This window comes from Lytechinus pictus, chromosome 7 (assembly GCF_037042905.1).
Source record: "Lytechinus pictus isolate F3 Inbred chromosome 7, Lp3.0, whole genome shotgun sequence".
Classification (NCBI taxonomy): Eukaryota; Metazoa; Echinodermata; class Echinoidea; order Temnopleuroida; family Toxopneustidae; genus Lytechinus; species Lytechinus pictus.
The window spans coordinates 30,678,514-30,694,266 of NC_087251.1; the positions used below are offsets into that span (position 1 = coordinate 30,678,514).

General features: G+C 35.9%; 1 protein-coding gene across 5 annotated transcripts; it reads left to right on the top strand.

The window, feature by feature from the left end:
- Positions 1-3,616: 3,616 nt before the first annotated feature.
- On the top strand, positions 3,617-15,507 carry LOC129265283 (mitochondrial amidoxime reducing component 2-like). 5 transcript variants are annotated; one of them, XR_010294171.1, is made up of 9 exons: positions 3,671-4,037; positions 9,018-9,269; positions 9,930-10,115; positions 10,644-10,815; positions 11,568-11,708; positions 12,181-12,245; positions 13,134-13,208; positions 13,726-14,977; positions 15,020-15,507. XR_010294171.1 is itself a non-coding variant. In XM_064102447.1 (9 exons), the coding sequence occupies exons 3-9, from the start codon at positions 9,019-9,021 to the stop codon at positions 13,856-13,858; spliced, it is 1,023 nt and encodes a 340-aa protein (XP_063958517.1). In that variant the 5' UTR covers positions 3,864-4,041; positions 7,627-7,706; position 9,018; the 3' UTR covers positions 13,859-15,507. The 5 variants fall into 5 exon arrangements, 3 of the variants coding, with proteins under 3 accessions (XP_063958516.1, XP_063958517.1, XP_063958515.1); XR_010294170.1 differs by having other exon boundaries at positions 3,864-3,940; XM_064102447.1 differs by adding an exon at positions 7,627-7,706 and having other exon boundaries at positions 3,864-4,041; positions 13,726-15,507.
- The last annotated feature ends 246 nt before the right edge of the window (positions 15,508-15,753 follow it).

A 15,753-nucleotide genomic window follows, 5' to 3' on the forward strand; every position in this document is an offset into this window, starting at 1 on the left:
AACTTGTTACTCAGTAGCTCCTCTTTTTTCAGGATCAGAGATTTTAAATTAATGATCCATTTTTTGGTTCAAGTACGTTCATTTGAGATTCATTGAATGTGTGTGTACATATTCTGTATTCCTTCAGAGCAGTGAAATATTGAATGTGATATTTACTAATAGATGAAACCTGCTGAAATGTATTTTGATAATTTCTTTCATCATGTCAGGGTGCTACATAAGCACTTGCCCGATTGCCCGGGGCAAGTAAAAGTTAGAGTCGGGCAAGTGTTTTGTAGTAAAGTCCAAAACTACTTGCCCGAATTGGGCAAGCAAAATTCTCACAGTAGAATGACCAAAATTAGGTTTGATATATGATATTGACCCTAATTTTGGTCATGACAGGCAAGATAAAATCACTGTGGAAAAAGAAATGCAATGTATATCAGTTCACGTCAAAAGAGAGGAAAGATCAATGGTTTATAAATCCGCAAAACTTTTTTTTGAAGAGGTAAAACTATTTTTCAAGGATTTTTTCGGGCAAGTGAAATTGATTTTTGGGCAAGTATATTTCAACTATTTAAAATTTACTTGCCTGACCTGGCAAGTGCTTTCAAAAAGTTATGTAGCACCCTGCATCATGTATCATTCATTAAGCAGTTATGATTTGCTAAATAGAAAAAAAATACCATACATATATATTATTAGCATTAATTTTTGCAAATGATTTTCAAGCTCGTGTATGTAAATATATTTTCAATGTTTGATGTGGTTTCTAGCGTGCAGTTTTATGTTTTGCAAAATAATCACCATTCAAAGAAAGAATTTAAAAATTTCACAATCAACCTCTTGACAATTATAACTGTTATGACAGAAGTCAAGATTTATTCACAATGTTGTTTGTGCATGTCAGGATTTTATTGTTCTCATGGAAATGAAGTTGATCATAATCATTATCATGCACAACAAAGATGTGTTGAATATACTAATAACATGAGATAAAACTGCAACTCTCTGTTCGGGGCAATGCCAACAACTGGCTCCCAAGAAACGACAATGAATTTTAATTACCATTATACTTGGTTGTTATGTGTATGTGTGTATGACTATGGGTCTTTTATCTGTCATGTTTCCCCCTTTTGCCCGTCTCACTCTGCATTTGTACAATGTCTAATATTCTTCCTTTTAGAAAAAGTGTAGATACTGTAGGTAAATAAGGAACCAGGCAAGTGCTTTCAAAAAGTTATGTAGCACCCTGCATCATTTATCATTCATTAAGCAGTTATGATTTGCTAAATAGAAAAAAAATACCATACATATATATTATTAGCATTAATTTTTGCAAATGATTTTCAAGCTCGTGTATGTAAATATATTTTCAATGTTTGATGTGGTTTCTAGCGTGCAGTTTTATGTTTTGCAAAATAATCACCATTCAAAGAAAGAATTAAAAAATTTCACAATCAACCTCTTGACAATTATAACTGTTATGACAGAAGTCAAGATTTATTCACAATGTTGTGCATGTCAGGATTTTATTGTTCTCATGAAAATGAAGTTGATCATAATCATTATCATGCACAACAAAGATATGTTGAATATACTAATAACATGAGATAAAACTGCAACTCTCTGTTCGGGGTAATGCCAACAACTGGCTCCCAAGAAACGACAATAAATTTTAATTACCATTATGCTTGGTTGTTATGTGTATGTGTGTATGACTATGGGTCTTTTATCTGTCATGTTTCCCCCTTTTGCCCGTCTCACTCTGCATTTGTATAATGTCTAATATTCTTTTATTTTTCCTTTCAGAAAAAGTGTAGATACTGTAGGTAAATAAGGAAGCAGCAAGGGCCAGTTCCTAAAGATTCCATAACCTTCCCCAAATGGCTGCTGAGCCATGAGGAGCATTTCAGGAAACAAAATGTCATTTATTTTCACTGACTATGCTTGTTATAAGCTACCAAAATCCTTGCATCTGATTGGCTGAGAGAAAATAAGCAAAAATTATCGACTAAACTTTTCATGAAATGCTTCTTTGTTATCGTGATAGTCGCCCAAATGGCATGGCTATGGTTCCACAGATCTCTTGATTTCATATCATTTATAATCTGTTTTCATAAGCATGTATAAATCTTCCGGATGAATGTGTTGTACCATAAAGTCTGTTCATATTTTTGGTCTGTATGACATAAACCATTCGGTTAAGATCTAATGTAATGGTCTATGAATTGAACATGTATATGTAAATACAAATTTTGATGAAATTACAATGCAATATTATATTGAACTATAGAAAATGATGTGTAATAATCATTTTGTATATGTATGATACAGAAGTAAACAGAGATATTGTTGACTATTTTGTCATTTTTTCTGCTACATTCTGGGGATATATCAGTTATGATCAGGAGGATAAACTGCAATTACAGTGGTGCTCAAATATCTTTTTTAGATGATGTTGGCTCCTTGACCCACTGTTTACTTTCTCTTTATCAAACTGATGTTTACTGAAAATTCATAAGGTTTATTTTGAGGGAAGCTTTGATTTCAGAAAGTATCTTCTGTAGTGATATTAAAACATCTTGATAAAATAATGAGAATGTGTGAACTTTGCTGTTTACTTGATCTTGAATGTAGTGTGTGAATGTATAAGACTAATTTAGGAGAGATACATACAGGGGGGTAAGGGAAATCTCCCACATAAAATCTGGTTGATATTATTTTCACTTAGTTTTAATTCAACTTCAAGTCTAAAAAACATACTCAGAATCCTGTTATGCATAATTCTTTGAAGAGGTGGAATATTTGATCCCTATTCTGTAATTACTCTTAATTTCACCACTCTGGCTTTCAGTAATACGATAACACAAAATTGATTTAAATGCAAGTATTGGTAATACATATGTGGATTAAAGTAATTGATAAAAGTCACGCCTCTTCCACTATCTTACCCCGAGGCAAGCGCTGAAATTGCGCCCTCTTCTACTGTTGAGAGTCTGTGGCTTCTTTTTTACCCTTAACCCCCCCCCCCCCGAATGTAACACCCCAAACACTTGCCCCCCCCCCCCCCATTGCCTCTCGATAAACCTCTGGGTAGCAAAGTTTTTGTGAGAGACGAGATATGATCATTATGAAATGGGTTAAGCTGATGACTTCACAAGTACACTTCGTGTTGTTTTATGAACTCTGAAATATTTATTTGTTCAGAGATGTGCCTTGACATTATCACCGTTTTATCAAAATGGTTTGCAGTAGCAATTCTTTGAGCAGAAAATTTAAATATTTGTAATTTCATAAAAACAAATCGATGCAGAAAGGGGGGGGTCAAGTAACCTCGTTACCTCGTTCGTGTGAACACAACCTCCTTCATTATTCTCAATTTAAGAATCAAGATTAAGAATATAATTCATAATCACCTGTATCAGACATCTGAGCTTGTCTTTTACAAAATTATTTTGCTCTGTCTTTCTGCGCGTTTTTATTTTGTATATAGAGACAAAGCAAAATATATTTTCCACGGTCCCGCATCTCAGTTTTCATGATTTTGCTCTAAATGTCTGTTTTGGATTATAATAACAATATTGACTGACTCTTCTTCGAGGAACGTCAAACTTGCGGGCAGTATATTAATACCCGTAAGGCCAGTCAATATTTTACCATTATTGCCCGTTAACCAGCATAAGACAGGAAAATAACATGCACTAATAATTACAATAAATATATCTCGATGGATCATTTTCTCCTGAAGAAACATCCACAAACATTATCAATTTAAAGAAGTTATAACATATATGCAGATAAGAAAAGCGGAGAGGGAGGTTCGTTTGATCAAGGGTCATGCATGATTTGATAAAGGTGCTGCACAATGCTATACAGTCATATCGACGAATCCGACCGATGGTATGCACTGATCTGAATATTCAGATCAGTGATGATATACGTCATTTGATATAAGGTAATAGCTTTTATCGTTTCGGAGCTGGTTTCGCCCGTGACCTGAACATATAAAGAATTACAATCGAAGGCAATGGTTCACTCGGATTCCATCGAGAGTATGTATAAAGTTATATAAATATCGTTCTTACGTAATGCACTGATATTATTTTAATTCGACTGGCAAAGAAACAACCGTATCCATATTAATTTACCTTGACCTTGTCCTACCTGATAGTGAGCAGTGGCTGTTTTAAAAATAGCAAGTCTACTACAATGTCTATCTGTTAATTGATTCAATCACTATAATTTCCAAGGTGATATAGATCCATTTATTTGTTAAAATAGGCCTAATTTGATTCCTTTTTTTATATAATAAAGCAGTTGTTGGCCGTAGTAGAATATTACTTGATCAAGGTTAGAATCCTTAAAAGAAAATAGCCCAGTATAAGATTGGAAGATTTCCAATACCTGGAAGAAAAATGTCAAGTGCAAGTTTATTTGTTATTGTTGTTGTTGTTGTGTTGAGTCGTGTTCTATACATAGTAAATTCAGCTTGGTTGCTACCTTGGCAACCTTGAGCATTCCTTTTTTTAAATTAGCCTAATTAACATAATCATCAAAATTGGCATGCATATTATATGAAGTATGCGAAACCTGTGACGAGGAATTCATTCATGACCGCAGTTTTATATTTTTAAGTAATAATCATCGCAACTGGCCTATTACCATATTGATTAGCTAGCATGAGTGTACTCCAGAAAACCCCAAAACATATAATACAGCTTTTCTAAGGTTTTCTATGACGAGGAATTAATTAATGACACAAGATCAGGAAATTCGGTAAAAGTAGTTTGGGTACGTCAAAGGTATACACGCATATACGTAGGAGGGGGTACCCCTCTGTACACGAGTGAATGGGGGTGTGTTTAACTAGTTTTAACGGTCTGGACTTTAAAAATATGATCGGGATGGTTTTTACTGAGAGGGATTGCTGGACATACGAGTAGAAAACAAAAGTTTATTTTATGATTGGACTTAACCTTAACCCTAATGTAACGGCCTTTACCTTAATCCCAAATAAATATTCTTTAATTAACCCTAATGATTTGGACTTTACACGAACCCTAAAATAAAACCATAAAACTGGGTTCCAAAATAAACTTATCAAACTTTACAAGGGCACTGCAGAAATTCTACTCAGTCTCAAATAAAAAGTATTTTTACACAGGCTAGCTTTAACCATCTTTACTAAGCACATGTCAATATTGAGAGATTGGTTCAATCACGAAGAGGCTATAACCCCTCACATCAATTGGTTATAGAATCAAAAGTCACAAAATGGCAAAAGAAAGACCAATGAATAAAAATGAAATAGGATTAAACAAACTTCCCTGTTTATTACACGATTCCTTCATGGACATTTTTAATAATTGGCTCAATCACAAAGAAGCTACGGGAAATCAATATCAACATTTTAAAAGACTGGACCAATCACACACATAAACCCCCAGGGATGTCCGGGAGGGTGTTTCATAAAGCTGTTCGTAAGTTAAGCGCAACTTTAAGAACGACTGGTGAACCTTTCTTACGCGCTTAGCCATTGCCAGTGAACATTTTGATGTATACAATTTACCACAGGAAAGGATCACCAGTCGTTCTTAAAGTCCCTCTTAACTTACGAACAGCTTTATGAAACGCCCACCACTGAGGTAAACAAGGGATAATCTGAACAGGGTGTGTGTATCTCACTCAACCGCACACAGATAGCACCGTGTTCAGACTATCCCCGGGTACCGGGGCTTCCCTCCGGGGGATCTGTAAGCCTATGTGGCCGAGGGATTGTTCCAGTTGTTTTAAATATTTTGATTTTTAACTTCCTGTAGCTTATTTGTGAGCAAGCCAATCTCTGTAAACGACATTTGTGATAAAGTGGGAAGTTTTTTTCTATCCAATCTTATTTGCATTGTCTTGCGATGTTTTGACTTTGGATTTATATCCTCTCTGTAATTGAACCAATCGCTTGATTATTGATATGTGCTTAAGATTATTGCAGCAAGCTTGTGTAAAAAAAATATTGTTCATTTTGACTCATTGGACTTTGTGCAGTGTGCTTGTCAAGTTTGATAAGTTTCTTTTGGAACCCAGTTGTATTTCTTAAACGAAATAAAGTCCGGAGCAATCGTCCCCGGAGCAAATGTATAGTGTCCCATTACCATAACCCTAAGGTCTTTAACATGACCCTAATGAAATGACATTGCCAACAGGAGATCTCCATAGCATTAATTTGTGATTTCAATTTACAAATGCTCATAACTTTCTTATTGTCCAATTGCTGTCTACTTGTCCACATAACTCTATTATTGTCCAATTATTGTCCACTTGTCCAATTGTTCTCAAACTTTCATTGATCTTGCTCTTTTATTTTTGTCATATCCAAGCTTGCTTATTCTAATGGTTTCTTAAATGTCACTGTTTGGGTCATCATATGGGAATACAGAAATTTCAGCTCGGGCTTCGCGCTCTCATTGTTTGCTTAGTGAGACACGTAGCGTGTAGGTTAGGAAAAAAACTTATAATGCCCCTTTTTCATGTCTGAATTCAAACATTTACAGCTTGCGTTATTTTGTGAGAAATCATTTTTCTCAATACCAATTCCTATCAACAGTCCTTATGTTTCGTTTCATGTACTTGGCTAAATGATTCAGTAAGTTAATCAAATTATTTTTCGTGCCCCCCCCCCCATGCCGTGACCCTCACCCCACCAACCAGTTTTTCTTGTTTGTATTTCATACTTTATATCTTAGCTGGGGTTATGGGGGTGAACTCTTCTTATAAAAGGGATTTTCAGCATTGAGATGGATATCATAATAGTGTGAAAACTAGTTCATTGGCAGAATGGTTGCTTTTTATATCACCATCATAAACATCCTTTTAATAGATGATCGTTAGAAATGTCAATAGAAAAGAATAAGATTTACAAATAACGGATTGTAAAAAAATATAATTTGTATTCAGTGAAATGGTATTATAGATTGAACCTACTAGAGCTGAGGCGTAATAAACACATTACCGCTGATTTTGCAAAATTTTGTTTCCATTTGAACTGGACACTCGATATCCTTGCCTGGGAGACATTATGTTACTCATTTTGATGAGTGCGTTTCAGGCTAGGTTTATCAATTAGAATGTGGTTGATTTGTTTTGTCAACCAGATCGGCTTAAGAGCAAAATATATGGAAATAACGAGCCCTTATAACAATAAAGCCACCAACGATTCTGTATGATTAGAGAAGAACAAACTCTTGAAGAGCTATAGGTGTGCAGTTGTGGATCGAAGATTTCATGAATAAGGATGCAGAATTTTTTTTATTTGGGGTTATTTTTGGTATTTGGTGTAATTTTTGGTATTTTATGCAATAATACAAATAGCTCTTCTTTGACAAGAAATGACATGATTATTGTAATTAAATCCCCTCTTCCCCCCCCCCCTCCCCTTAACAAATTTTTCATTGTAATTTTTCACTCTTTTTCTTTCCTTTCACTTTTATCCGATCTCCGTTCATTGTTTTCATGACGTATAATTTTAATGTTGATACTCTATAATGTACAATATTAGATTCGAATTACCTTGCAGTTTATCTTTGAGAATGTCATTAGCATCATTAATGATCATGAACTCGGCTTTTATCTCTTTCCAAACATGAGTCAAAGTCAACCTCGGAACAGCGGAACTTTTTAAAAGTAGAGCGGGGCTGAACATGCAAACATGATGATAATTATGAATGGTAATTTTCACGTTTTTGTACACGTTTACTAAAAAAAAATTATAAGACGGGGGGGATTACTCCCCTCTGCCCCCGGTTCCACCCGTTCCGCTGCCCCTAAACCTGGTGTAAAAGGTGATGTGGCTTGAGAGTAAATGACTCTGACTCTTCACAGTCTAGAAAAGGATCGATCACTTCTTGCTACTTTGACAATTTCCGGTAACCATAACTTAAGTACATATAGGCCTACTCATTCGCTACCTTTTGTTTTTCGTCGGTAAGGTCCGACTCGGTAATTTATGTCTACAACTGAGACGAAAACGTTTTGGAATGCTAATGTTGGCGCGCTAATAGGTATCCCAACGTAAAGGACAAAAGGATGGAAGTTTTGCTAATGCAGAATATAATTTTCAGGAGTTGTTTTGGTGGATTTGGAATAATTATGATTCTCGTCCTCCGTGGAGGTGTATCAGTGAATTTTGATTTTCATAGAGATCAGCGTTTCCAGGTTACCTGCTCTCATATACCTACAGAGTGATATCAAGATGAGTAAACTTGTAAATATACAAAATAATAAGAAAATAGATAAATGCTGCCGAACTTTCATGATCAAAGTAGACTTGACTAGTTTATTGAGCGTTTAGTTTCACATTTGATTCGCTAAATTCAGATTGATGTCAATGGTGTAATAAGCCAAAAATTTTGAGGGGGCCAGACATAAAGTACAGAGCAAAATTTCCAAAAAGTTGCAAGCGAGCGAGCAAAAATTTTGATAAAAAATAATGTAATGATAAATTTTCACATAATTATCATTAGAAAAAAGAGAAATTTGACCCTTTTCACTTTCCTTTACCTTCCTTTTCGACATTATGTTCTCAGTCGTTAATTTTTTAGTAGTTTTTTTTGGGGGGACCAAGGCCCCCCCCCCCCCTCTGGATTTTATTGATTGATTATAAAATGATCGTGACTTTCTGGAATGAAATGGAAAATTTCTTATATTTTGTGTGAATGAATAATATGTGAAATTTGGTGGGAGTCAGTGCCTTTGAATGTTTCTTGCAGATAAATGGCGAAATAAAAAAGCTGTTCATCATCATCATCACCACCACCACCACCATCATAATCCTCATCTCATCATCATCATCATCAACAACATCCTCATGTCATCATCATCGTCGTATCATTATCACCGCCGTCATCGTCATCATCACCATCATCATCATCATCATCATCTCATCATATCATCATCGTCGTCGTCAACGTAATCATCATCATCACAATTTTCAGTTTTATTACATCTTGTGAAAACACACAATTCTATTTTTCATGCAGAATGAAATACCAACAGAACACAGCAATGCCTGAGATTATTAACAACAACCTTGTTCTTGGTAGTCTGGTAGCGTGTGCTGTGGGTGTGTTGGGCATCTCATATATATACCTTCGGAGAGAAAAACGCAAGTACACTCAGGTTGGAGTGGTGTCTAAACTCTTTATTTATCCAATCAAATCATGCAGAGGATTGGCGGTTTCTCAGGCTGAGTGCGTTGCTCTTGGAATCACGAATGATGGAGTCATGGATAGGTACGATCTAACAAAATCAATTGGGAAGTGATTGGTATTAATAGTAGTATATACATTTTCTGGTCATTTAATAATTTATTTGTGATGTGATTAGTGTTTTTTCGCCTTATTGGTAATCTTTTTTTTTTACTATGAAATATGATAATGCAATAAATTGTTCATGTATTACAACACATAACTTGCAACAAAATCTTTACAAAACATGGCCGAACAAAAACAAATTAAGTTGATCTTGAAACTGGAATTCCATCATGGCTATGGCATCAACTTTGATGCAAGTCTGTTAACATCCAAAATCAACCCCCCCCCCAAAAAAAAAAAAAGGGGGGGAAGTATATTCAAGAATGGTCACTCTATTCTTTGATTTTCTATCCAATTTGCGATAACATTTTTTTGCATTTACTTTAAAAAAAAAAACCAAAGATTTATTTGTATTGGATACATCGGTATAGCCTCTGCACTCTTATAAAGGTTTGGTCAAAATTACCTTATTCCGAAGGTTTGTTGGTCCGACATGGCACTTTATAAGCCTTGGTTCATTTTCACACGACCAAACCTTCGGACTGAATTCCCTCCGGAACGAACCTCCAGAATAACTTACGACCTGTAAGCCTATTTAATTATTCTAGTGTAACACTGTTTGATTCATTAAACTTCTAGATCCTTTCTGATCATCTGCCCTGAAGGAAGGTTTGTGACTCAGAGACAGCAGCCATCTATAGCATTGATCTCACCCTCTGTCTCAGAAGACAAGGAGAGTTTGTTGATCAATGCTCCTGGTATGACAACTCTGAAGGTCCCTCTCAAAGATGAGAACGGACAAACTGGACATATCTACGATGTCAAGTAAAAAATAATTTATTTTTTAATGAATAAAGAGCAAGAATATATTCCTTTTAGTGTTATATACAAAGTGTATTCAACTTCAGCTGAAATATTTTCCAAGAACACTCTGAGACAATCTACTTGTACATTAAGCGGCTTTTTAGTGCTTACAATCTATGTTGAGTAATTTGTGCTATGACAGGCATACTCATGTTTGCAATTCAGTTTTGTTTTCATTACCAATATTTGTTTTTTAACCTGTATATAACTTTCCAGTACATTATCAAACTGACCAATGGAGTGAAAATGTGAGTGTGGGTGTGAGGGAATGGTTTATGAAATTTAGAACAGCCATGTCATGACGTATAGTAAAATCAATAATATATTTTTTTCATTTTTGTTCTGGAAGGTAGGTTGCTTTCTGTTACAAATATATACCATCACACGCACACCCACACACACTCACACCCCCCACACACACACCACAATCATCCAATTATCGCAAACCCTGATACACCCCTTTCTCTCTCTCTGCTTCTCCCCCATCAGATTGTGGCGTTTGAGGGTACAAGGTGAAGACTGTGGTCAGGCAGCCAGTGATTGGCTAAGCCAGTATCTTGGAACCCCTGGTCATAAGTTGTTACGTCATTCTAAGAGGTTCAAAGGAAAGGATATCATCAAAGACTCTCTTTGGGGAATCAAGGGAAGGCGAGGAGAAAGGGTAAGATTCTAAATAATGGCATAGAATCGTGGACCAGGGGCGGATCCATGGTTTACCAAATCGAGGGTTGAGCACCTTTTCCACAAACAATATGGAAAAGGTGAGTTATTGATACTCACGGGAAAATGCGAAATAAAAAATAAACATATAAAAGTAAAAAGAAATTGGGAGCACGTCTGTCACTGACCTATCCTGCTAGATCTGTAATCGCACAAACTGACTTGCTGATGTCGTTGGCTACACGCATGGTTAACATGATAGGTCTATCGTCTATACTTTACAAGAAATAAGGATGGTGTTCATGTAGAACATTCATGTCTTTGGCTTGTGATTACTGTAAAACGTTGGTGATTATTCGAGATCATTATGTAGTGCCCAGTACATAATTTTATGGTAATTATGACTTTTACAGAATTACAATATAATCATTAGATAATGTGTCTCTTATTTGATATTTAGGAGGTTTTTATAAACTTCGATGATATATTAACATATTAATTCCTACATATTTCGGGATGTGTTAGTTCTCTTAACTTTTACATTTTATGATCATGATGTTAATTTGCTTCGCGTGCAGAAAACCCCACATTTTTATTTAATGTTACAAAGTTTATAGGCCTATAATGTTACAAATGAATTATCTAGGTCACTCTTTATTCTATGGGATCATAAAAGTTGTTATTGTATCATACGTTGGTATAATTTTTATAACCCTCATAAAAGAATGATGATAAATTTATTTTTTCCTTCAGTCAGCTTACCAGGACCTTGCTCATGTCAACATTCTTAGCGTTTCTTCCCTGGATAGCCTGAATTCAAAGTTAGAAAAACCAGTTCAGTTTAGAAACTTCAGACCGAACGTTGTTGTAGAAGGAACACCTGCGTTCTGTGAGGTATATAGGTTCGATATATATATTTTTTAAATTGGGAATTACTGTTTATTTATTCCAATAGCTGAATAATATACAGTAAGTCAGGTTTCAAATTTATTTAACTAACTTCAGAATACGTCAGATATATTATGACCACACTATACTGGATATACTAGATAGATAGCACAGGTTGAATCCCTTCATTATGATGCAATCACGCATTTGGGAATTGGGGACTTGAAGAAGGGGGCATCCACTCCTCAACTTTCTTGTTTCAATGCACAAAAACGTAAAAAATGACCTTATCATTGTGGGTTCATTTGTTGTTCTTTTGCATGGCTAGCTCCTCCCCTCAACATTCCCGCAGTACCTGAATTAAGATGTGTGCCTATAAATCATGCTTTCATCCATTGTTATTTAACTTCGAAGAAAATTCATCATGATAATTGAACTAACATACAACTGAAATATTTTACACACTTTATTCAAGTAGGACAATTGGAAATACGTGAGAATTGGTGAAGATGTGTCGTTGAGGAAAACACATCGTTGTTACAGGTATGTCAATAACATCTATCGATCACTGAGAGGGTATGCTTTGGAATACACTTGGGACAGGGGCGGGTCCAGAAAAAAATTGACAAGCCAAAAAAAAAAAAAAGGTTTTCACAAAAATAAGGATATTTCGTTTACGAAAACATTTTGACAAGAAAAAAAGTTTTGAATTAAAGACGTTTCGTCCACGACAAAATTTGACAGCCCCCCCCCCCCACAAAAAGTCTTCACTTTCAAGGGGGGTACACTTCTGTTTTAACGGTATTTTTACATTACAAATTTTAATTGTGCCTCTCAAAAGGGGGGCACGGACCGGCTGTGCCCTCCCCTACCCCTCCCCTGGATCCGCCAGTGACTTAATTTGGACATTTCTCATCAGTTTGTACAGTTTTGGAGGATCGTTTTTATGCTCATTAAATGCTCTACCCACATTTAGCATTTGCCCTGTTTGTGGGATAGTATCCGCCACTATAACGCTTCGCTGAAATTCAGTTCGCGTGAAGGTTAATACCTAAAAGCAAAACACAACTGATCAAAAACTGGTGCCATTTCTTAATTTCAATGCCTGTCTTTTTTCATTTACATAATGCAATAGGCATATATGTGTTTCGATGCATGTGATTGTGTAATTGTACCTCTTTGATTTAACGCATGCATAGTTGAACAAATCAAATCTCTCTTTGTGTTTGAAAGAGTAGGAAGCGTTATCCGTGTTTGATATATTAAAAAGAATGTATGTTTATCCCCTTAAAATGAATTACATAAAATCTATATTACAGTGTCTTTAGGTTACGTCGTTATAACAATCAAAAGGATACTTGCATTTGAATATTTCCAAGATGAAAAGATTCATTGTGGGATATTTTTTGTTCTTTCCTTATTATCATAAAGATGTCGTCAGACCACTGTTGACCCTGATACAGGAAAGTTTATGGAAAGTGGAGACCCGTTGAAGACACTCAAATCGTAAGTATATTATCATAAAATATCCATAATTATCAGAACACGTTCCATATGGACACTCAACCCCCCTAGGTCGATTATCCAGTTAGATTAAGGGGCGATCACACATTGCTGATTTAGATGGCGGTTCATGGCGGTCTACCCCCGGAGTTAAATGCAATCAGAGCCTTTATTATAGAATTTGGTGGATTCACTTTTATTGGGTTACAACCAAAGGTTACAACGTTTCGCAATTTCTTTAATTTGCGCTTGCCTAACAAAGCAACACGCGCCTTGTAAGTTGTAACCAATTGAAACGAATTGGCCAAACTACGTAATAAAGGGTTTTGATTGCATTTGGTCGTCGGGTGCCATAAACCGCCGTGAACCGTCAACTGAACCGGCGATGTCAGTGTGATCGTCAACCGGCTATGTATGATCACCCCTTAGGTGTAATATTATGTTTTCTATGACCATTTAACTATACACCTGCGTATAATGATTTTTTTTTCAATATTATTTCTTATAATCTCTTATATAGATACCGGATGTCTTCCGATGATGATCCAGACAAGAAGCGCTACGGTGCCTCTCCTCTGTTTGGCATCAATCTTGTTATCGAATCACGTGGTTACATCAGGCTCGGGGACCCTGTCTATGCAAGCTTGACCTAAATCCGTATTCAGTATCTCTAAACTTTTCAAAGGCACCTGAAATTAATATCGTTTCTGCAAATTCGTATTTTGACATCACTTAACTGTAGAATTGACTTCTGCTGATTAAACTCCCAATTAGGTCTCATATTTGGTGTAATGCATGCATGTCTACAGAAAGCTGTCTTTACACCACAAAAAAAGGAACTGTATGGCAACTGTTTTAGGGGTCTTTCAAGCTAGCTCCTAATGCCGATATTCTTTAGTTGTTGGTAGAAAGCCACGGAAGATTAAGGATGCACCTGGATGACGAGGTTATCTAGGAGGTTGCAGATGGATAATAGGGAGTTTTCGCTTTCCAACGTAGAACAAATTCAAAGACACCATAAGTGTATTGGAAATGCCCGTCACAGCTCGGAGGTCTTTGTCGAAAATTGGTGAACCGGAACAGCATTTTCGTCCTAAGTTTCGGAACTGACTGAACAATTGCAAATACAGTTGTTCTCAAAAGTTAGTGAACCACTTCACAAAATGCACTCATTTATGCCGAGTGTTGAATATTGACCCCACACTACAATGTTCGGCGAGCCCAGAGAAACAAACTTAATTTAATTAAATATCTATCACATGATTTCACAATCAAATATCTAAAACAGCACTTGAACAATTTACACCTGGACATTTTCTGGTGGGGTTTGAAAATTTTCGACGAAGAATTATGGGTTGCTCTTTGTCATGAAGGGCATTTGACAATATATTTTCTATGTTCTTGAAAGCGTTATGCGTCGCGGTGAAAACACTATCTTCTGCCTTTTTTAGACCATGTTTTATGTAACCTGATGACAAGATACTGATTCATCTTCTTTTAGACCTCACTAAGTTCAGGTGATGAAATACTTACTTGAATTTGTGTTTTCTTGTTTTTACCAAGTCAATTTGATTAGATACTGGAACTTGTGTTTGACCAACTTCTAGTTTGCAAGATGCCAGAACTGTGTTTGACCGATTCGAGTTGATGAGATGCTAAAACTTTTCTTCTTCTAGCGACAAAGACTACTGGAACTTCTGTTTTCTTAGTGACCCCAAGTCAATTTGACGAGATACTATAGAAGCTTTGTATAATCATGTCGGGTTGACGAGGTACTGAAGCTTGCGTTTGACCAATTCTAGCTGTTTGACGAGATACTTGAACTTGTCGCGTTGTATTTATTCAAACATTTTTGCTGAGATTATGTCGACTTGACGATAATCCTATGCATCATTATCACCTTCATGGCTCATCTCGTCATCCCGGTTGACTTTTAAGATTCTGTATAATTTGCAGGGACTGTAGTGAAATACGTCAGTGGTCAAATAACTCTCGATAACCTCTATATAACTTCTATAATCTCTATAACCCACTTATACTACATCATGGTCGGAAAATTACTTCACAATATTAAAACTATTCATTGTCATCAAGGATGACTTTTGACAAGATTTATCTTTCTTTTGACAAAAGATTGAGTTTAACAAATGGACTTGCTAGAATGCTTCTGAAATGACTAATATCGATGTGTGTACCGTTTTGTGAAAGCAACGACAAATTTAGATTTTATTTTGTGGCAATATCAGCAATCAAGTAGATGAAAAATCCATTAGGAGCTATCAATAAACTCAGGAGAAGCTGATTCCCGCTTCCCTCTTGTTTCCATGATTTATCTATCTCTTGTTTTGGAGAAAGTGCGTCAGAGTATAAGAGCTTTCGGAGAGGGGAGGAGTGATGAAGGGGGGTGGAGAGGGAAAGAAACTGGAAGGAAGAGATATACGATGAAGAAAGAGAGAGAGAGATGATGTGTGTGTGGGAGAGTGTGTGTTTGGGTGTATGTGAGATATATGAAAAAATGTGAAGTGTTGATCTGTTAGTATGAAATGTT